Source organism: Marmota flaviventris, chromosome 10 (assembly GCF_047511675.1).
Source record: "Marmota flaviventris isolate mMarFla1 chromosome 10, mMarFla1.hap1, whole genome shotgun sequence".
Taxonomy (NCBI): Eukaryota; Metazoa; Chordata; class Mammalia; order Rodentia; family Sciuridae; genus Marmota; species Marmota flaviventris.
Window position 1 is genome coordinate 115946462 of NC_092507.1, and position 24185 is coordinate 115970646.

Genomic DNA, 24185 nt, shown 5'->3' on the forward strand with positions numbered 1-24185 from the left:
TGTTATAGTCCTTCAGTCCTCTGCTTTCTAAAATAACCCATTAAGTTAAAGGATTCTTACTCCTAAATGTCTGTCTCTTCCTCTTCAGAAATCAAATTAACACTGGATCGATGAGACCATGCTAGGTCATGACATCAGGCATCTCTCAGTTAAGAACCTTTTATTTCTCAGAAAGGGGCAGTTCTATGGGGAATTTGAGGGGGTGACTCTCCTGTCTTAATGCTGGTTATGGGAAATGTGCTCCTTCCTGGTGACACTGTTGTGCCCTGTGCCTGGGCCTACCTTAGCCTTTTTCGCATTTTGTAATTTTCCAACTATTTCTCTCTCTAAACATCAAAAAAGTAGATGAATATAGGAAACATTAGTGAATGCAAACATGACTTAAATATATAAAATATATAAAACAGGAGAGTTAAAGAAAAAATATCTAATTTTTTTTGACAAGGATGTCATTTATTTAATCCCTCAAAATATTCCATCTATATGCAGGATCTATAGCTAATTTATCTGTTTTTTTTTTCTTTCTTTCTAATAATTGAGGAAGTAATATAGTTTATTTTAGCCAGAATAACCTTGATTCAAAATTAATAATCCATGCCAAAAAATCATAACATTCATAGTTATCTTACACAGATCAAATAAACAGATAATGCATGTGTGTTTTTTTTTTAATTTCAATGGGGTTTAATAGACATTTTTTAGTTCCTAGGCTTCAAAGAAGGATCTCCTTCTAAAGTCTCAATCCCCTGAGTGTCCCAGCTATTATAAAGCTGAGGGATTTTGCCAGAGTGTATGCCACAGAGACACAGCTGCTAAGAGAAGGGATGTCCAGTTAGTCGCATCCCAGCAACTAGACAGAGTTATCTTTCATCTTCAAAGGTTCAAGTGCCTGAACTTTCTCTAATAACACCTGAGAAAATTATTACTTTGTAATTTTGCTTATTTCTCCCTCCTCTCTAGATTTTGATTGGATTCAGAAGAAAAGAACCTGGGATTGAGCTAAGACTGCCTGTGAACGTAAGGTGTCTCCTTTATATTAAAGTTATGTGATCACTCTTTCTTGTTAGTAACATCATCTATCGGTCTTCTCTAAAGACACTTTGGATACCAAAGAGAGATTCAGAGGCAGAAGAACTGGCAGAAACCATGCAAGTTAAGGTGGGTCATAGCATCGGGATCTAGAGTAAAAGACAGGGGCCGAGAGCAGGTGGCAAGAGGCCAGGGGGAAGAGAAATGACCATGTGAGGATGAGAAAGAAAGAAAAGTTGGAAAAGGATTAAGAGATTGTAAAACAGCAAAATTCCCCTAAAATAGATCTAAATCAGGAGAACTGCCTGAATAGAAGAACAGCTATGTAGCTTAGGAAGAAAAATGTATAATGAATTAAAGGTGGAAGAATAGGAAATAGGAGTCGACATAAGGAGGAATCAGGGAGCCTTCAAGAGGTTCATACGGAGTAAAGAGAACACTGATCTGCTCCCTAAATTGCTGATGAACGTAATAAAGTGCAAAGAAAATATTAAAAATGAAACCTGGGTCATTCAGACCACCAAGTCCTGAAAGGGAGACTTTAGGACATTTGGGATATAGATTCACCTCTGCTATTAAGTAAATTATGTAACCTATATCTTCATGGTTCACTTGTCTGGGTTTCAGTTTCCTCATATGTAACACATGAGGGGTTTAGACGGGATACTAACCGTTCACACTTACTGAATGCTTACTACCAATCAGGAACTTCATGGTGGGTATGCGTGTTTGGTACTCAAAAAGCTTTTCAGTTTATGTTATTATTTACTGCCCTTTCAAAGATGAAAATGAGGCACAGATTCAGGACTTGAATTTCTTAAGATCATAAAGAAGCAAAGCCATAGTCACAACCGAGGCAGTCTGACTCCATCCTCCCTAACCTCCCCATGCTGCCAATCAAACAAAAGATCCCAGAACCAACCGATAGTTAAGAAAAGGAAACAGGAATAAAAGTAATTTAGGGGCTACTCAAGAAGCCAAGAGCGAAGTAGCAAGCTGGGGTTTTGTAGGAGAGATGACCATTAATTGTGAGAGATAAAGAAGAGTGGGAAGGTAATTCTAATGCTATGTATAGAAGGAGAGCAGTAGAAGTTACTTGCATGGCTTGTCTACAACTGAGGGACAGTTTCATGACCCACACTCAGGACTACAACACCTAAGGTGGTGTCCAAGATAGAGAAGTTTCCAGAAATGATGCCTTGGCTAATATTTGAAATAACTAAGAACATTAGGAGGAAAATGTGACCCATCCAGGGATATGATGATTCACTGCAACAATTAAAGAGCTGTCATTTATAGAAAGGAGTTACTTCTTGTAAGCATGTGCAGAGGACAAATCAAGGACAATGGGTGGAGATTCCAAGGAAGGGTAAGGAGGTTTCAGAATGCATCTCAGAGTAGGGAGGTTCTAGCTAAGTGAGCATCCTATTTGGTAAAGTAATGAGTTTCTTATTACTTTAATATGACTATAGAGACTCAACAATCCTTTCTAGATTGCTGTAAAAAAGTTTCCCAGAGTTGGATGAAAGTTTAGGTTGGAGATTTCTGATCTTTTTCTTTTTTTTTCCATGTAAAATATAGTCTGATTACCTAACCCTAGTAATTTCCTTTACTTATTTATTTTTATATTTGTATTGGGGATTGAACCAAGGGGCACTTTACCACCAAGCCCCACCATGTCTGGCTTAACCCTGGTAATTTTAGCATTCTGTGATCTTCAGACCAAGCTATGGATCTCCCCAGAAATAATGGTAAGGATCATTCTGAGAACATTATGAGAGTAATGAAAGTTGAAATAGAGGTCAGCAAAGTAGAGGTCTCAGCCCAATCCTCAAAATATTCTGAAGGTAAATAGAGATTTAAGCAGATATATTTTATAGTTAATGCTCTTTTCCATATTTTTATTGATACATTATAGTTATACATAATAGTGGGATTCATTGATACATATTTGTATGTGCTCAAAATCCAACACTGTAATTTAATCAATATTGTTTTTTTTAAGTTGGTTCTTAGTACCAGGTCCCCATGCACTCATGACGAGAGAAACCCTAATTAATGCCTGAGCCATTTCAGAGACTTCACAATTGACCAGGTGTAAAAAGAACTGAACACTTTTTAATAAATGAAAGTAATTAATTCCACCTAAATAATAAGTTTCAGTCAAGCATATGAGATAGAGTTTATGTCAGTTTTCACTTGTTTTTGCTTTAGTTTTCTGAATCAAATTTTAATAAGAAGACTTTGGAGAGAAACCATGTCGAACCACTGCTACATTAAAGTGGGTTAAGGAAGTCTTTAATCTCTTTGAGCCTCAATTTATTGTTCTATAAAATGTCAGAATTGAATAAGATGAGCTCTAAACCATTTAACAATGTGGACAATTTTAATGGTATGAACCTTCCTTGGACCTATGAACATAAATAACAGAAGCAATATAAAAATTTTTTAAAAAGATCTTTTCAGGTGTTCAAATATTGGGGCATTATATGTGTTGCTACCCATGTCTCCTGATCCCCCAATCATGTTTTTGATGTGATTAACTCATTATTTCAGATCGCTATTATCAGCCTTATACAGACATGTAGACCTGGTTTCTTTGAGGGCATTTCACTTTTGTCAAATTCTGTCCTTAATGTCAGGGGTCTGAATCTGATCTCCATTGACTGATGAAGAGACAGAACCACAGCATGATCACTGAGTTCATCCTGATAGGCTTCTCCAACCTGGGGGACCTGCAGATCCTGCTTTTCTTTATCTTCTTAATAGTCTACCTGAGCACTCTGATGGCCAATGCCACCATCATGACCGTCATTCTCCTGGACAGGACTTTGCACACGGCCATGTATTTCTTCCTCTTTGTCCTTTCTTGCTCTGAAACCTGCTATACCTTGGTCATTGTACCTAAAATGCTAAGCAACCTGTTGGCCACCGTTCCCAGTATTTCCTTCTTGGGCTGTGCGGCCCAGCTCTATTTCTTTGTGGGCTTAGCTTGCACCAACTGTTTCCTCATTGCCGTGATGGGCTACGACCGTTACGTCGCCATCTGCAACCCTCTCAACTACACCCTCATCGTGAGCCGGGCCACCTGCGTGCAGCTGGTCCTGGCCTCCAGCCTTTGTGGTTTCCTGATCTCAGTGGTCGTCAACCTCCTGGTGTTCAGCGTGCCCTTCTGTGCCTCCAATCGGATCGACCACTTCTTCTGTGACATCTTCCCCGTCCTAAAACTGGGCTGCACAGACACCAACCTGAAGGAGATGGCGATCTTCTTCCTCAGCATCCTGGTGCTGCTGGTCCCCTTCGTCTTGATCTTCGTCTCCTACGTCTTCATCGTCTCCACCATCCTCAGGATCTCCTCGGTGGAGGGGCAGCGCAAAGCCTTCGCCACCTGCGCCTCTCACCTCACCGTGGTGGTCATCCACTACGGCTGTGCATCCTTTATCTACCTGAGGCCCACCTCCCTGTACTCCTCAGACAAGGACTTGCTTGTGGCAGTGACTTATACCGTCATCACCCCACTGCTCAACCCTGTCGTCTACACACTGAGAAATAAGGAAGTGAAGACAGCCCTGAGAAAGGTTCTGAGCAGATACTCATTTCCCAAAGCTGTGTGAATGGGCTGATGCTTCAGGAAACCGTGTTCACCCAAGTGTCCTGGGGATACCTGTCCTTTTTTATTGTTCTAGGACTCCTTGTCCCAAAAGGGGAAATATAAGGACTCAGATCATCTTGATTCTTTTTTATTGGAGATTTCTTCTTCCTGGTTAACTGTCCCTGGTGTAGACGTCATACCAGTCAGTCTCTAGATGTCATGTGAACATGGAAACTCTCAAAGAGTAAAGCCAGGCTGTTTCCAAGCCCTGAAATATCAATTTTCTAGGATCAACACTGCAAATGCTGCACTGTTTTTGTGAATGTACCCAATGCTGAGACCGAAAGAAACAATAGAGAACAGACAACATTGTCTGTCTCTGGATTACTTACAATAAATTATTTCTAAATTAAAAAAAAAAAAAAAGCATGAATTCACTTTGGAAAAAAAAAAGAGGTGGGGATATTAAAATTTTAAGAGGTTAAAGGTAGAGTAAAAAACAGACTTCAAAGTTGCAAGGGGTGATTTTAACTAAAATGGTGAAGGGAGACATTTATATCACCATTGAATATTTTTATTTTGAGGCAGAGAAATCCCATAAGTAAGACTATGTCTAGCTGTGTTTATTGTTTACCTTGTTAATCAATAAAAAGATCTGAATGATTTAAGCCTACTCACTGAGCACCCAGTTGAATTTCTCTCCTTCTTATCTGTACTGCAATGGCAAGGGGTGAGTGTGTAACATGCTCATGATCTATTAGTCAATACTATTCTTTGAACATGAACTACAGTTGGGCACTGTGGGAGATTCAAAAGAAAGAGACAACATGTTGACTGATGTCAAAGTTTCTGAACTAATTGGTGAAATTTGTGAAGAACAACAAATAACACAAGATAATGTACAATTAAAGTATAAACTTAAAAAAAAAGAGAAAGAGCTGGGTTTGACTGTTGATTCAGAACAGTTCCTAGTTAAGTGCTTTGGGCAAGATTTAAGCACTCTTATTTTCAGTTATGTTTTATGGAACATGGACTTTTAACACCTCCTCATGGGTCATTACAAGAACTACATAGATTAATGGATATAAAGCAATTTCATGCTGCTGCTAGGAGATATTTTTATACTGAGACATGAAGGGACTTCTCTCTTCACTATACTCTCTGTACTTACTTTAATAATTTGCATAATAGTTGATTCATAAATAATTCAGGACAGTTACCTATTCAAGTGCATCATATGCTTTTGCCTGAATATATGGTGGCTTTTGTTAAAATGTGTTTCGATAAATCAGAATTAGATGGCACTAATATAAGTATTTACTCCTCAGTCTTTTACTTTAGTGACAAGCAGTTCAATTAATCTTCTTCAGGAGAATTATAACCTTACATCAACACCAGTAAGTTTTCTCACATACTTGCTGAGGAAGCATAAACCAACAGCTTAAACACCATAAATTGGAAGTGATTAAAATGTGTTTGCTTTAATGATTAAATGAGAAAACACCTAAAAGTATCTAGCACCTTGTTTTGAAACATAATGAGCATTGGACAAATTTAAAGATAGATCCTGATAGGCTTCTCAAACCTAGAGGACCTGCAGATAATATTATTGTTATATGTTATAATATGCTATAATACTGAGAGGCTAAAAGAAGAGATGAGAGAACAAATACAAAGAGATGAAAAGAGAAAGAAAAACTGGGATTAGAAGAATAGGAACTCCTCCCCCCCCCCCAAAAAAAAAAAATAGAAAGCTGAGTCGAATTTGCTTTCTGCCAACAGTGATTTTCTTTTAATATCTGGAGTTCTATTTTTTAAAGTTTATACCCAATGGTTTGGCAACAAGTGTCACTAGGATAAAGTTAGGTTGCTAACGTATTCATCAGAATAGTGTCCAGAACACCCTCAAAACATATTTCATTAAGGTGCTGAATGAGTCATGTACATATATTTTAAATATTATTTTGTTCCAGGTTTAAGCTATATTTGTTGAGAAGAAGTGGACACCACCTACAGGTAAGAGGTGTTTGGGAGTTAGAGGTCACCTTCAGTTTCATTCTCTGTGGCCTCAGAATCTCCAGAACACCACCTTCCCCAACTCCATCTACTCAACACTTACATTTACATCTATGGAAGGTATTTCCCTCTAATTTGTATATGGGCACACATACTTCGCTACTTGCTGCAGATTAGAAAGGGTCCACTGTATTTCTACTCTTTTTACAGACTGGCATGGACTTGCACTGAATTGACACTTTGGAATGACCATGATGGAGACGGCAATAGCAGCAAAGACTAGACCTCGCATATATTTGGGTTTCAAAATTTTTTTTAGAATTACAAATGATGATGAAATTTGGACCATCCGAAGTCTTCTAATTTATTTGTAGTTATAAATGACCACAAAAGTTTTTCTTCTGGATCTCCAGGGGTCCTGTTAATATTCATTTAACTAAATGTTGATTAAAGGTATTTTATATTATCAATCCACAATGTGTTTTTGACTTTAATGCATTTACCTAACAGATAATTATTTAGCATTTGTCACTGGGCACAGAGAGAGGTGAAATGCAGTGTAGAAAAGACAATTATAATACAGTATGATAAAAAGTTAATTGAGAGACATTGGAGATATCTATATCTATATCTATATCTATCTATCTATCTATCTATCTATATATATATATATATATATATATATATATATATATAGTAATGTCCTACCAAATTTTGGAGAAATCAAGAAATATTTCCTAGAGTAAATAATGTTTACATGAAATCTGGAAAGATAAGTAAAATTAAGAAGGAAAAGAGTAGCAAAAAGAGTCTTGGAAAAGTGCACAGGCTTAGAGAAATAAGAATAAATTTCATGTATTTCAAAACACACACTACTGTCATGGATATCCAGAAAGAACACACACACACACATACACAAGAATACACAGCTTCAGTGACTAAATTAAGTGTCCTATGTGCCTAAAAATAGACCTACAGGGTGACAGAAAAAAAAATGATAAAGATAAGGCAGAAAGCATAATCTCATTAAGGACTTTGTAGATTAAATAAATCAGAATTAATCCCACGCTATGAGCAAGTGGGGTTTAGTCAACTGTGGTTTGGCTTAACATATTTGAACTGATTTTTTCCCTTAGTATATTAAACTTATACATACCATTGGGGTTTATTAATTTATTGGCAGGGGGGGGCTACCAGGGATTGAATTCAGGGCAGAGAGCCACATCCTCAGCTGTATTTAGAGAAAGGATCTCACTAAGTTGCTTAGTGACTAGTTTTTGCTGAGGATGGCTTTGAACTTGTGATGCTCCTGATTTAGCTTTTGGAGCTGCTGGGATTACAGGTGCTCACCACGGAGCCTGGCTATTGGGGTTTATTTTGACATAATAATACAAACAGCATTTTTTTTTAACTTCAAAACTATTGTTTGTGACAAAAAGGGAGAGAGATACATAGAAAAAATATTGGCTGGATCTGGACCATAAACTATACACACACACTCACACATGAAAGTTGAAGAAAAAATATGTATTTTGAACATGCAAATATCATTTTTTAAAAATAAAATAGTTTATTCATTCATTTAAAAAGCTAGGAAACAGTGATGGAAGCAATAGGGAAAGTGAAAAACATTCAGAATAGAGAAAATCTTTGCTAGCTACTCTTTTTACAGAGGATTAGTATCTAGAATATATAAAGAACTCAAAAAGTTTTGCACCAAATATTCAAATAACCCAATTAATAAATGAGCAAATGAACTAAACATATATTTCTTAAAAGAATAAATACAAATGATCAACGAATACACAAAAATGTTCAATATCATTAGCATTTAGGAAATGCAAAGCAAAACTACACTGATTTCATCTCACATCTGTCAGAATGGCAGTCATAAAGAATACAAATAATAATAAATGCTGGAGAGAATGTGAAGAAAAAGGAACACTTTTACACTTTTGGTAGGATTGTAAATTAGTACAACCATTAAGGAAATTTGAGGCACCCCAAAAAACTAGGCATGGAACCACCAAACGACCCAGTGATTCCACTTCTTGGTTATTTATCCTGAAGAATTAAAGTCATCATACTACAGTGACACATGCATACCCTTGTATGTACCCTTAGGGCAGAACAACTCACAATAGCCTAGGTGTCCATCAATGGGCGAATAAAGAAAATGTGGTATATATACACAATGGAGTTTAATTTGGCCATAAAAAAATAAAATTATGTCATTTGTAGGAAAATGGATCAAACTAGAGATCACCATTTTAAGTGAAATAAATCAAACTCAGAAGACCAAGGGTCCTATAATGTTTTCTCTCATATGTGGAAGTTAGAAAAAAGAAAAGAAAGGAGGGGTAAATTTCATGAAAATCAAAGTGTGATCAGAAGAAGAAATGGACTAAGGCACAGGAGCCAGGGAGGGAGGGGGAAAGGCTAGGGAATGATATTACCCAAATTATATTTTTTATTGTGTGCATATATGAATATATAACAACAAATCCCACCATTGTGTAGAACTATCATACACAGCTAAAAATATTTAAAAAATAAAATAAAATAAAGCTAAGAAAAATAAAACAGAAATATACAAAATAGGAATTACATTAGAATCTACAGATAAATATAAGAAATAAAAAGCGAAATATATTTATAAGGTTGACTGATACAAAGTTAATAATACAAAATTAATTTATATCAGCAGGAAAACCAATAAAATACTGATATCTGGAATATAAATGATACTTGTGAATCAATAAGTGAAAGAGGAATCAATAAGAAAACAAGATTTGTAGTAGACAAATTATTGAACAAGATTTGCAAAAAATGAAACCCATTACAGTTATAAAAAAAGGTGCTCAATCTCAAAAGGCAAATACTGTTATAGATACAAACAAGTGAAAGTGAGCTACAGAGTTAAATGTTGCCCTAGATGTTCAGTAACTGTAACTCCCATATGCTGTTGGGAGGAGTGTAAATTAGTAAAATCTCTTTGGAAAGCTCTTTGTCAGAGTCTAGTAGAATAGAACACATGTATAGGTTCATCTAAGCTTGCCTGGGCACTAAGCTACCTCAAAGCATGGTGGGTTAAAAATCTTTATTTGCCTTGTTTTATGACTGACTTATTTCACTAAGGAAAAGGAAAGGTATTTAAAGGTTACAGACCTTCAGATTTGCAAGATGAAAACCTGAATATCTGATTCCTAGCATTGTGCATATGTTTCATATTTCTGAACTTTAAATATAGTTGTTGATAAATTTTACATTATGTAGTTTTTACCAAAACAATAATAAAAAATCTTGCTTGTGTGTTGGCACATGGACTAGGGTTAGCACATGTTCAAGCTGGGCTTAGAATGATAGCTCTGCTTCTCTTCTTTTGGTAGACTGTGGTCAGATCCGTGTATGTTCATTCTAGAGCCCTGGTTACAGGGACAGAAGTTACTTGGGGAAAACTCTTCTGATAATGATGACAGAAAATCTATAGTTCTTCTTTTGGTTGAGGCTTAGAATTCACTATCATTTTGGCCTGCATTTCCTTGGTTGATGTAAATGCTAATACCAAACCCAAAGTGCAGTGTTTTATCAGACAAAGGATGCGGAGAGGGAGAAAGAGCTATGGCTAAAACTCCAACTAGCATGTTGTGACCCAGCAATTCCACCACTAATGTAGCCCAGATAAGGAGAATCATGTTACCAAATGCACACACAAGTTTGTTCTTCCAGTACTTTTCATTATAGACAAAACCTGGAAATAATCTATATTATCCATTTACAACAGAACAAGTAAACTAACACGCATTCACATAATCTCATGTTATAAAGCAGTAAAATGTACTACTACATTTAATAACAGGGTAAATCTCACAAACCTAATTTAAGGAAAAGAAGCCCAAACCATATTTACTCTGCAATTCCATTCATAAATGTTGAGATGTGGCAAAATCAACATATGGGCATAGAAGCCAGAAAGATGGCTCCTCAGGTAAGGGTTGTTGAATGTTCTACCTCTAAATCTGGTCATGGACATGTATACATCACTTTGTGAATTTGGCTGCATACTTTGACTTATATGCTTTTATTATGCTTTTAATAAAATATGCTTAAAATTTAGGAAAGAAACAGGTTAGAATTCTAACTTGAAAGGATTGGTTGGCTCAAAGGAATAATGAATGGTTTATTATAAATCAGTGTAATGTACAAGATATTATGGTTTTCCAGTTGTTTCAAATTTTATAAATACATTACAATTCCATGAGACAAGGTCTATGGTTTCATTCATCTTTACAACTCCACAATATTAGAATAGTGAAATTCATAGTGATTCAGAAAATACATATTTAGCAAAAAATTTTAATGTTTTATAGCAAAATCATCTATAGTGTGTTCAATGGGTAAATAAATATATTTCTACAATAATTTTGTTTTAATTAACATAAGAATTGTACATCTTTAGATTTCCATCATCTCAAAGATTTATCATTTCTTTGTGATGAGAACAAACACCTCTCTTCTAGCTATTTTTGACTATGTGATATAATCGTGTAATGACAAGCAACCTCTGTGTGATAGAATACCAACATGTGTTCCTCCTATCTGGCCGTGACTGAGCCAGTTAGGCAAGCTGTCCCCATTCTCCTTTCTCCCGGACCCTCCCCAGCCTCTGGTAACCACTCTTCGGCTCACTAGTTCTATGAGTTCAGATGGTTCAAATTCCTCATCTTAGTCAAATCCTGTGGTCTGTTGCCGGAGTACGGCTGCACCAAAATAACCCTGCACCAAAATAACCGGGGGGTGATGAATAACTTGTGTAGCTTGATACAGCAGGAGTGGAAGCCATTTATTGCAGGACAGGAGCAGTATTTATACATTCCACACAGCCTATCTAATTAACATAAACTAGATACAGCAGTCAACCAATCAGGAATCTCCACACTTAATGGCTCGGTTTTGTTACTTCTCAAACCACTCCCTCTGGCATTTTGCCAGGCACCATCCAGACTTGTTTACGAACTCTAACATTCCCCTGGCAAAATGCCAGGTGTTATTTTGACTTGTTTACAGACTCTAACAGTCTGTGTCTTCTGTGTCTGGCTTATTCACTTAACATTACGATCGCCACTTCATCCACGTTGCTACAAAGGACGGGACTTTGTCCTTTTGTGACTGAATAGTATTTCATCATGCATAAATACATCTTTTTTATCCATCTATCAGTGGAGACCTTGGTTGATATTTTGGTATCTCTGATATATTCATTTTATAAATTCCTGATAATGTAATTGCTAAGTCATGTGGTAGTTTTATTTCTTGTATTTACGAACTTTACTATTTTCCATAGTGGCTATCCTAATTTACATTCCTGTCAATAGTCTACAAGAATTACCCTGTCTTCACATCTTACCAACGTTGGTCATTTTATCTCGCTTTGATTATGTCATTATAATTTATAATTGGGGTAAAGTGTTATTTTATTCTGGTTCTCATTTGCAATTCTCTGGCAATTTGTATTGTAGAATATTTTTATATATGTTGCCCATTTGTATATTTTCTTTTGGAAAATGTGTATCCAGATCATTTACCCATGTTGTAATTAGATTGTTTGCTATTTAGTTTTTTAAATTCCTTACATGTTCTGCATATTAATTTTTTGGATGAATAGTTTGCAAATATGTTCTTCCTTTCCATAGACTGTCTCTTCATGTAGTTATGCAGAAGCCTTGTAATGCAATGTAATCTTGTTTATCTATTTTTTTTTTCTATTTTTGCTGGTGCATTGACTTTCTTGTCAAAAAAGTCCTCATTTAGATGAATGTCATAGAGTGTTTTCTTCTAGTAATTTTATAGTTTTGGGTTTAACTTTGAAGTGTTTTGTTTTGCAAGGGGATTGAACACAAGGGAGTTTTACCACTAAACTACATCCCAAGTCCTTTTTATTTTTGAGACAGAGTCTTGCTAAGTTGTTGAGGCTGGCCTCAAACTTACAAACCTCCTGCCTCAGCCTCCCATATTGCTGAGATTATAGGAGTACACAACTCTATCTAACTACATTTATATTTAAATTTTGTGTTGATGCTTCTAATTATGTTGAGAGATAGGAGTCTAGTTTAATTTAAGTGGACATTCAGGTTTCCTAGGAACATTTATTAAAGAGAATATTCTTACCCACATGTGTGTTCTTGGCTCCTTTCTAAAAATCATTTGGCTAAAAGTGTGTGGATTTATTTCTGCTCCATTGGTCTATATATTTTTCTTATACCATTACCATGCTGTTTTGGTTACTGAAGCTTTGTAGTATATTTTAAAGTCAGGTCAGCATGATGCCTCTAGGTTTGTTTCTCATGCTCAAGATTGCTTTGGCTGTTCAGAGTCTTTTGTGCTTCTATATAAATTTTATGATTTTTTTTAATTTAAATATAAAATATAATAGCATCCATCTGAGGTGGAGGCAAAAGGATTGCAAGTTTGAGGCCAGCCTCAGCAACTGAAGTATGATATTAGCATTTTTATAAGGATTGTAATAAATATGTAGATTACTTTGTATAGTATAGACATTTTAGCAATGAATCCTTCCAATCAATAAACACTCTATGTCTTTCCATTGATCTCTGTCCTCTTCAATTTCTTTCATCAACATTTTATAGGTTTTTTTTTTTTTTTTTTGAGAGAGAGAGAGAGAGAGTATTTTTTAATATTTATTTTTTAGTTCTCGGCGGACACAACATCTTTGTTTGTATGTGGTGCTGAGGATTGAACCCGGGCCGCACGCATGCCAGGCGAGCGCGCTACCGCTTGAGCCACATCCCCAGCCCCAACATTTTATAGTTTTTTTTTATTTTTTTATTTTTATGTGATGCTGAGGTTCAAACCCAGGGCCTTACATGTGCTAGGTGAGTGCTCTACCTCTGAGCCCCAGCCCCAGCCCCCACTTTATAGTTTTTATTGAACAGACCTTTTACCTTCTTAAATGTATTCCTAGGTATTTTTGCAGTTACTATAGATGAGATTGTTTTCTTAATATCTTTTTTTTTAAATATATTACTATTTTATTCAGCTTTTGCACCGCTGCAACTGAAAGACCTGACAAGAACAATCATAGAGAAGGAAAGGTTTATTTAGAGGTTCATCGATTCAGAGGTCTGAGTCCATAGACAGCAGGTTCCATTCCTCGGGGCTCAAGGTGAGGCAGGACACCGTGGTGGAACAGTGTGGCAGAGGGAACCAGCTCACATGATGACCAGAAGGCAGAGAGAGAGAGAGGTGTCCACTTGCCAGATACAAATATATATCCCAAAGCTATGCCCCCAATTCCCACTTCCTCCAGCCACACCCCACCTGCCTCCAGTCACCACCCAGTTCATTCCATCAGGGATTACTTCATTGATCAGGTTAAGACTATCACCCAATCATTTCTCCTCCAAACCTTCTTGCATTGTCTCACATGTGAGCTTTTGGGAGACACCACATCTAAACCATAAAAATTACTAATGATGGCTTGTTTTCTGTAACCTGTTTCCATGTACCAGTTATTTCCTGGTTTAAGAAGCTAATTTCTACCAATAGCCATGTGTGCGTTGTTTGTAGGCAGTTTTTCCTTGTTATTTTCACTGTCTGCCACCTAAAACCGCCCTGTGGTTCTGGCTCTAGGCCACCTTGGCCGCACGTCAGAGGCAGCATAGGACTTAGGAGGTCTGACACTGAGAACCAACTGCCAGGCCCACTTCCCTCTCTCCCTTCCTTTAAACCATAGACGGAGGTTTGTTCTACGGAACACACAGGAGAAAGAATCTGGAGGATGGCGAAGGAGGACAGCTCACTACAAGGGGGCACGGTCGACCTGTCCTTTCAGTTCCTCTTAGGAGATGCCTGGAGACCAAGGAAGTGAGATGTACATCTAAAACTCAGACCTTGAGAGGGAGGAAACTGCAAAGAGGTGGAGGAATAGGAATAGTGAGAGAAAGCCAAAAGAGGGAACTATGGGAAAGACAAGGGAGAGAGGTAAGGCGGGTGGTGTGGCAACAGCAGGTGATTTTGAAATGTTCTTTGGAGCAAGATAATTGAAACTGAAGTAAAATATCCAGGACTTTGAAGCTACCCTTTGGTGTCTATTGTATGGGATGGAGAAGAAATCTAAGTAAGTGGTCTGGATGCTTAAGAAAGGGGCCATGGCAAACTCTCATGCCCTGTTGTGTGTCATCTCCAATTCCTGAAGCCCCGAAAATGTTGTAGAGAGGAAATTTTATTTGAGGACAGTCTGAACAATCTTAATCCAGTGTAGCAGCCATATAAACCAGAGAGCTGGGTGGGCTAAGCATAGATAAATAAACCTACACACTTCTCTTAGGCTATAAGTCTGATGTTCTAAGGAATGACACAGTCACATTGTTTTAGAGACACTTTGTCCAGATAACCACAATTACTTAGAGATGCATTAATATAATTAGCACTTCTATACTGGGAATCACAAGTATTATTTTATATCTGTAAACAATATGACTCGTAATTATTTATGTTGGCTCTTTAAATAGTGAATGTGAACTTTGGTGCTTAACTTTTAGCCCAAATTTAATAAATATATTGGGCCTCATGGAATATATTTCTATATCATGATTCCTCCTGAATTTACCTTGATAATATAAAATTACTTTACCTTTCCTCTAATTCCTTAATATATTGAAATAATATGTTTACACTTGCCTTAACAGGATATCTTGTTAAATCATCTCAGATCCATCCTTGAGTGAGATAGGGTCTTATCATTTAGAATTCCTTGGTCTGTAAATAACAGATAATTCAACTCAAACTGTCACTAGCAAAAATCAAATCTATTGACCTATGTAAGCTGAAAAGTCTAGGGATAAAATGGCTTCAGGTACAGGTTGATGCAGAGCTCAAACAGTTACCTGCAGGCATCTCATATTTCTGCTATTTCTGCCTTTGTTTCATTTTTTAATTTTTTTTTAAATTGTAGACTGACACAATATCTTTATATTATTTATTTTTATGTGGTACTGAGGATTGAAACCAGTACTTCACAGGTGCTAGGCAAGTGCTCTACCACTGAGCCATAACCCCAGTTCCCTTTGTTCCATTTTTAGTCTAAACATGATAGTCTCTGACACCTTCAGCTCACCAAGTCCAGTCCAGAAGAAGAACAAATTCATTCTGAAGGGAAATCAAATGTCACAAGACGAATTTGAACCTTACTTGATTATCCAGAGTTGGATCATTTGCCCTTCTGGAACCAAACATTAGAGCCAGAGAAAATGCAGCATGCCGACAGCTTTAGTGCACAGCACCCACTCCATCCTGGAACGTGGGGGTGAGTGATTGGGTGAGATTAGTGGGAAAACAAAACCAAGTAAAATTGGGGTACTCAGTGGGAGCAAGAGCTGGGCATAACCACTAACATGTTCAACATACGGACTCAAATATGTTAAATTCCACTGTTCTGGTTTCTTACTTCTTCATGGGCATCATGTCTTGTTCCCAGTAGCTCTTTTGTTCTCAGTGTCATTATTTCTTCATTAATTCGATACTTGATGTGTTCTTAGTAGGGCATCAAGTCACTGTCAGAGGTCTTTAACATCCATTGACGTAGGGATAGGAAGTGATGTTGAAAACACCACGTGAGGTTCTGGACAGTGGAGTCGAGCAAGAGAAATTAACTTGGGATGGTGAGATGGGTGAGCTCATTATCCTGACCAGAACCTTCACTGTAAAAAGCCACTGCTCAATCTATCCTTCCAGCCTGACAACAACCCACCACACAATTATAAGTAGAAAAACGGATTTAAGGCTAAACAATTTTGCAACGTACCAACTGAAATGAATTAATTATCTGTATAAATGTTCCTTTTTATCCCTCTAATAATATAATAAATTGAGAACCTAAAGTTAACCCAGTTTTCTAAAATTGCTGCATCTGAGAGTGGCTAAGAGCATTCTGCTCCCTAAGCCCTAATGTTGGGCCCAATTTTCAGCAATTGGATGTTTGGTGACTTGCCTCTATTTTCTACAATCAACTCACCTGTTAATTAAACCCAGTGTGACATCTCTATGATAATGGCTTTGGCATCAAGAGACCCACAGAAGAACTCTATTCTCCCAATAAATAAAATGAAAGTGCCAATGGCTTTATCACCATCATTAGCAGTGGCTTGTGTAGTCTTTGGTCAATTGTCACAAAATGGGTGGGGGAGACTGATGACAGTTGCTTTGGTCTGGGTCTGAGACTCCAGACCATCATTCCATCTCATCCCCTGAGTAGGTATCAGCAGCCCCGACCCATTTCAGTACTTCTACTTTATCCTGTGTGACAGCCTCTGCCACTGGCTTCTCTCAGGAAGAGGGAGAGGAAAATGGGAGCCTGTTCATGAATAGGGGACAAGCGTCTCGGACTAGCACCTCCTACACTGTGAAACCGGACAATGGACAGAGTATAACTGTAAACACCCAGCAGGACTTAGGTCTTCACATCTCAGGTAAGAAGGAGAGAAGTGATGGGTCCATGCTAGCGCAGAACCAATAACAAGAGGGCCACAGTTAAATATCTGGAATCCAAGCAAGTATCAGTTAACTTTTAGTGTGAATTTCCACAAAATGGTACATATAAATTTTATACATATTATAAATTAACTAACTCATTGCTTCTCCTAAACTTACATAGAAGCTTTTGGTTCTAACTTAGCAGGGCATTTAATGATATTTTAATTACAAAATCTTAAATAATGACCTTTTTTTTAGAAAGAGCTTTATTAGTACAAAGTAGACAAAGTTATACTACCTAATACAGGGCTGATTGTGATTGCTTTGCAAATACAGTTGATGGATACAAAGACACAAAGAAACCCTGCCTTGTGGGAACACAAAATCAGTCTGGCAAAACCACTAGCAAGAGCAGGCAGAAAGCAGGTAGGTACAGGGAGAAACACAGGTGTGAGTGCTATGCAAAAAGGAGAAGTTATTTTTTTCAGGCAGCATCATGTCATGGAACCACATTCATCTGAAAGACAAGAAATCTCTCTCTTTTTTTTAACTAAACATCCATTCAGTTGCTTTCTGGTCTTGGATATTCCTAGAATTCTCTGAGCCCAAGTTTTTCATCTGTCAATGGAGACTACTAGGCTAGATCTTTAAGATCATCTACAGCTGTAACATTTGCCACACTGGCTTTCTGCAGCTCCACCTGGGTGAGTGATGAGGACCAGCACACCATACCTTTCCTGTCGTGCAAAGGGAAACCATCTTTATCTAATTAAATCCTTCCCCAAACCAATGGAGATGCAAGAGACAGTGTGAAAGTCCTCGTCTCAAAACCCTCAGCTCTCCCAGCCCCTTTCAACTCTTAAGTTATCATCTCAGAACTAATAGCTGTGTTGATATTTAACCATTGCAAAAACATTGTCTTGTCCATTTTAAAGAATTTTTGGAAGTTAAAACATGATGAAGCTTAGACCTGAACTCTTAATATATTGCATTGGAATTTTTTCCTGTAAGTACCTTTTTGTGTGGAAGGAGGGTGGCAGATGCTTCTTTTCCTTACTTGTGTGCACGAACGTGTGTTCACACACACAGATTGCACCTTAGTCTAGTGCAGGTTCCACCAGCCCTGGAAACCCAAAGGGCATCCCTGATATCTTTGAGTCTCAAGTTTTTCATCTTAATAATGGAGAGACTGAACAAAAAAATAACTGCCTCACAAGGTCATTGAGAGAACCAACTAAGACAACATACATAACAGTGTTTTCACCCTACTCAGAACATATAATAAGTATTAGCTTATGTTACTTTTCTGTAAAATAAGTCTGAATCTTAATTAACAAATTGGTACAAAATTTGTCCTATTTTTTCTTCTTTCTGGAAACATCAAAAACAATATCAATAGGCCGATAGCCTGGAATGATGTTCCTTGGAGAAGTTGGTTAAATTTACTTATGGTTTGTTTTGTTCATTTGCCTGCTGAAGCATTTTTCTTTATTTATTTTTCCATTAACAGATAAAACTGTTCGTATTCATCATGTGCAACCTGATGTTTTGAAGTATAAATATTATGTGGAGTGGTTACAGCTCCCTAATCCATACATGCACTAACTTGTATAGTTATCATTGTCTGTAGTGAGAATATTTAACACCCACGCTCTAAGAATTTTCTAAGAATACAATGTATTGATTTACTGTATTTTATACATCATCACTATCTGTGAATCTGTGACCTCATCATGAAGTTTATTGTAAGGAAAGAGAAGAGGGAAAGGGAGAAAATGGATGCCTTTCACAGGCCTCTGTGAAGTGATGCTTTTCCTTTATAAATGTGCACATGCAGTAAAACAGTGGGATATTTTTTATTTTCAATTCCAAAGGGCCAATCAATATTAATAAAAAAAAATTAATCAATTCAGTCAAATTGTCTACATCCGTGATGTCATTTAGACTCAGTCTATATTTTTGTCAAAATGCTCACATGTAGTATTAAGATATCACTTGTTGTTCAAAGCCTTCCCTGACGTTTTCTGTTTTTTTTCCTCAAGATTTCCAGGACATTTTGTTGACTTTGAACCATATTAAATAAGATTCATGATAGTTTTCTTATACTCTGGACAGCCATTTGCTTCTGTTTTCCCTGCAAAATTAATAATAATTTTATTTTTATATCTCTAGTACTTAGAACATAAGAGAAATCATAAAACATGTGAATTACTAGACAATCTGCTCCAGTCTTTAGGAGCTCAATAAACAGTTGAAGTTTATGTCTACAAATGTAGATAAAACCAGCTTTGTATAATATGCATGCTCGATAATTACAAAACATCTGTAAGGGGAAACTGATGTATGTGTCTAAGAATACTTATAATTAGACTTCTGTGGTTTCTCCCATCCTGCCCCCAAAGTAGAAAACAGGAGACTTCCTTTGCCTTCGACCAGAGTCTAAATATCCTACATATAGGACTTTACCTACAGAACAACCAGGTACCAAAGTATTTGTGTGGTATTTCAAGGTTGGTAACGCTTGCATCTTACAAATGCAGACCAGAACGTCATGGAAAACGAAGTTATTTACACTTAGGTTGGAGAACCTCAGATCCCTCTTAAGTTTCCCCTATCTGGGAAAGTACATAAAACATAATAATAAAGTAATGAAAGGGCAGTATTTAGTAAGCACTTCCTGATTATCAAAATGATCTCTTTCATATAGTGAATCCCAATGAATCCCCTCCAATAGCCCTGGGAAGCAGAAATTACTCTTCTCATCATAGAAGGGAGAAAATGGTCCATGAAGTTGTAACGCCTTACCACTATAATATGCCAGATTCCGATTAAAACCTACATCTGTCTCAACTCAAAACCCATTTGATCCCTGCATTACCCGGCTTCTTAGGGGAAAATTTCAGATCACATGTGTAGAAACTCATTAGTTAGTATTGAGAATTATGGAATCTAAAATTAGAGAAAGATAACAGTATGTCTGTGATAAATCTATGAACTTACTAGGCAATAAAAAGTCTTATGTTAGTTTTTGGCAAATAACCAGAGAAACAACATGGAGCAAGAAGAGTATATTTGTCCCTTTCACAGAGCTGGGGAAGTTTAAATATAATTATGGAAATAGAAACATCAGAGATCAGGCAGCACTCCTTTAGGAGAAGCAAAGTTGCTTGCCTATATTGGTGCTTATATCTGAATTTAAATTCACAGAAACTCAATAGTACCGTTCTCGTGATATTGTGCCAAGCATTATTTAGTTCACCCTATCCATAACAGATGTAAAGAAACCCAGGAATAAGTTTTAAAAATTCTTTATCCATTCATCTATTGATGGGCTTCCATAATATTATGCTTCCATAATAACTTGGCTATTGTGAATTGCACTGTGATATATATTGATGTGTCTGTATCACATATAAAATGCTGATTTTTGTTCTTTTTCTAAATGTCAAAGAGTGGGGTAGTTTTTTGAGGAATCTCCATACAGTTTTCCAAAGTGGTTGTACTAATTTGCAATATATGATTGTATCTTTTCCCTCATACCATCACCAGCGTTTATTAGTATTTGTGTTCTTGATGATTGTTATTCTAATTTGAGTGAGAAGAAATCTCAATGCAATTTGGATTTGCATTTCCCTGATTGCTGGGGATAGAAATAGTGAACATTTTTTCTTATATTTATGGGGCATTTTATTTCTTCTTTTGAGAAATATCTGAATAGGTCAAAATGAACACTGCTATTCTGTATAGCTATAAAGCATTAATAAAAACATTAAAAATTCTTTTCTACGGATATATACAAGAGTTGTCTTAATCGTACTCATATAATTCCAAATGAATATCAATCATGTAAATCAATATATTTTAAATAATAATCTCTTCTGAATATGTCTGATTCTTGAACCAAAGTCAACATGAAGCCTTGGGCTGGGACTTATTTATATGTGTATCATTATCACATACAGCTCCTCACACATGATTATAATCATACTGCTTAATATTCATTGTGTACTGACTGATATTCTTGAGACAATTGTTCTGTGTTAAGGTAGAACACATTGCCAAAGTTTTTGTTATTACTATCAATTAAGGTAATAATTAGTGATATTTTTAAAGGGGATGAATAAAGTGTTATTTCTATAATATCTATATTCCAATATGCTTTAGAGAGCTGAAAATGTACTAGAAATTGGGGATAATATTAGGTGTATGGAGTTCCAATGACCAGCTATCCTATTCAGAACTATTTTCTTATTTTAAACCAAAAATATTTTTTTTTTAGGTTTGAATGAATCATCACTAGGACATGTGGTACATAGATCCTTAAAAATTCTTGATATTGAGCAATCTTCATTCCCAGGGTAACACTCAGGATTCTCTTTCTTCATGAATTTGATGCCATCAATGAGATCAGTAATAGCTTAACAAGTTAGTTTTTTTTTTATTTACCTAGTAATTATTTATTGAGAGGTTATTAAATACTAGTGACTAAATAGAAATCAGGTGAAGACACATAAAATTCCCATCTTTCCATCAACAGTACAAAATCTAGTGGAGAAGAGAGAGATGAGAACAATTCAATTTAATACTTTAAAATTAAGTGAATGTCTTTTTAAATTATCTTTTGATGTCTTATGTGAGTTCTGAAGAAGAAAGAACTTCTCTTACCAGAACCATGGAAACTTCCAGAAAGTGTGGACTAGCTGTGACTTCAGAACAGCTATATAATATCTACAAGTATAAATGGGTAATAAACAATTTTGAGCAAGGAATAAAGACAAAGAAGGCCAAAACTTCTTTTCCTAATATTAACACATAGTGGTACAGAAGAATATTAGAAATATTGTTTGGTTTCCCGGATGAAAGACTTTGAAAAACTGTAGGGTTTGAACTTTATTCAACAGGCATGAGTAAAATTTTTGAGGACGGGAGAACTGTCATGCAATTTATATACCAGAAGGTTTATATGGCTTCAGGGGAAAGATAAATCAAAGAGATGTGAGTAGTAGTGGGCAGGAGAGCCACAACATAATTTCTGTAGTGGTTAAGGGGAGTGATGGACATGCACAAAAGTCCTGAAAAAAGATTGTGGTTCTGCTGTGGTAGAAAAGGCTCTCAGACCTGCGCTGGAGGGTGTATGCCCTGATCCATCTTGGGCTAGAGGCACGTAAATAAGAAGTGAATGTTTCCAGCTGTTGGAACAGAATAAGAATACAGAGGCAATAGTCAGCATAAAGAGAATATGAGAAAATAGAAATAATGCTTCCTGCCAAGAAGTAAGGCAAGGAGTGTAGAAGAGAATATAGTTTGAGGATACGGAGAGATTAAATTTAAGAGTTTAAGAGTAGGAGTTTTGATATAAGGAAATACAAATAAAAAGAATATGAAGATATATATATATATATATATATATATATATATATATATATATATATAATTTCAGATGGTCTATTTTCTTTGCAACTGTGGGAAATCTTTCCCTAAAATAGTGTGGATGCAAGAAAACCAAATGAACAAGTGTCAAATGCACAAGTGGAAAAATTGAAATGTCAGCCTCCTTGTGGGGATGGAGACATGGTTGAATCTGAAATGGCAAGAACTTCCTGGCTGTGGTGTTAGAAGGACCAAGGAGACCTAAAAGCTAATGTTCACTGACTCAATTTTAGGTATTTCATTTATTGAAAAATCAGAAGGGAGAAGGAATGATGTATTTTGAACCCCAAATATGAGAATACCTGCTCCGCCATGATTAATTTCCAGTGATTCTACTAATTTTCAGGGAGCTCTTTTGCCAGTCTCTCTTCCTCTCTCCTGTACTGTTTTCTGAGGATGTACCCTCCATGGAGTGGACCAATGACACCGTGGTGAGAGAGTTTGTCTTCCTGGGCTTCTCTGCTCTGGCTGGGCTGCAGCAGCTGCTCTTCGTGGTCTTCCTGCTCCTCTACCTCTTCACACTGGGCACCAATGCCATCATCATGTCCACCATTGTGCTGGACAGAGCCCTTCATACCCCCATGTACTTCTTCCTCTCAGTTCTCTCCTGCTCTGAGACCTGCTACACCTTTGTCATTGTGCCCAAGATGCTGGTGGACCTGCTGGCTCAGAAGAAGACCATCTCCTTCCTGGGCTGTGCCATCCAGATGTTCACCTTCCTCTTCCTGGGCTGCTCTCACTCCTTCCTGCTGGCAGCCATGGGCTATGATCGCTACGTGGCCATCTGCAACCCACTACGCTACACAGTGCTCATGGACCACGGGGTGTGCTTGGGATTAGTGGCTGCTGCCTGTGCCTGTGGCTTCACTGTGGCTCAGATCATCACATCTTTAGTATTTCACCTGCCCTTCCACTCCTCCAACCAACTGCATCACTTCTTCTGTGACATCTCTCCTGTCCTCAAACTGGCATCCTACCATACCCACTTCCGTCAGATTATCATCTTCATGCTCTGTGCATTGGTCTTGGTTGCTCCTCTGTTGTTAATCTTGGTGTCCTACATTCGTATCATCTCAGCCATAGTCCAGTTTCCTTCCACACTGGGCAGGTACAAAGCTTTCTCCACCTGTGCTTCACACCTTATGATTGTCATTGTCCACTATGGCTGTGCCTCTTTTATCTACCTAAGGCCTAAGTCCAACTACTCATCGAGCCAGGATGCTCTGATATCAGTATCCTACACTATCCTAACTCCATTATTCAACCCAATGATTTACAGTTTAAGAAATAAAGAGTTCAAATCAGCGCTTCGTAGAGTTGTGGGAAGAACAATTTCTCTGCCACATTAATGTGGATCCTTCCTTTCTAAACAGTGAAGCACAAGGTTAGAATTAAGGTGGACCTCTCATTCAGGGGGAAATAATCCCCAAAGTGAAATTGATCAATTGAGCACCATGTTCAGGGACAGAGAGTATTACTCCCCTGTTTCCAAATACAAAGTTCTAAAAAAACATCTTGACTTGATCACATGAATTATTTCCAATGTCAAGTTTTCTTCTCAATTGAATGAAAAATAATAGATGACAACTATAAGAAAGCATACATTCATTCAGAACTCTAGGTCTGG

General features: G+C 37.0%; 2 protein-coding genes across 2 annotated transcripts; both read left to right on the forward strand.

Moving 5' to 3' along the window:
• The first annotated feature begins 3698 nt into the window (after positions 1-3698).
• On the forward strand, positions 3699-4643 carry LOC114079102 (olfactory receptor 10T2-like). The gene has a single exon (XM_027920207.2). The coding sequence runs from the start codon at positions 3699-3701 to the stop codon at positions 4641-4643; it is 945 nt and encodes a 314-aa protein (XP_027776008.2).
• An 18322-nt stretch (positions 4644-22965) lies between these two features.
• LOC114079130 (olfactory receptor 10K2) lies at positions 22966-23907 on the forward strand. The gene has a single exon (XM_027920255.2). The coding sequence runs from the start codon at positions 22966-22968 to the stop codon at positions 23905-23907; it is 942 nt and encodes a 313-aa protein (XP_027776056.1).
• Positions 23908-24185: the final 278 nt, after the last annotated feature.

Bases quoted from the DNA above. Each gene is read 5' to 3' on its own strand.
- LOC114079102 (XM_027920207.2), top strand. From the start codon at position 3,699: ATGAAGAGACAGAACCACAGCATGATCACTGAGTTCATCCTGATAGGC.
- LOC114079130 (XM_027920255.2), top strand. From the start codon at position 22,966: ATGGAGTGGACCAATGACACCGTGGTGAGAGAGTTTGTCTTCCTGGGC.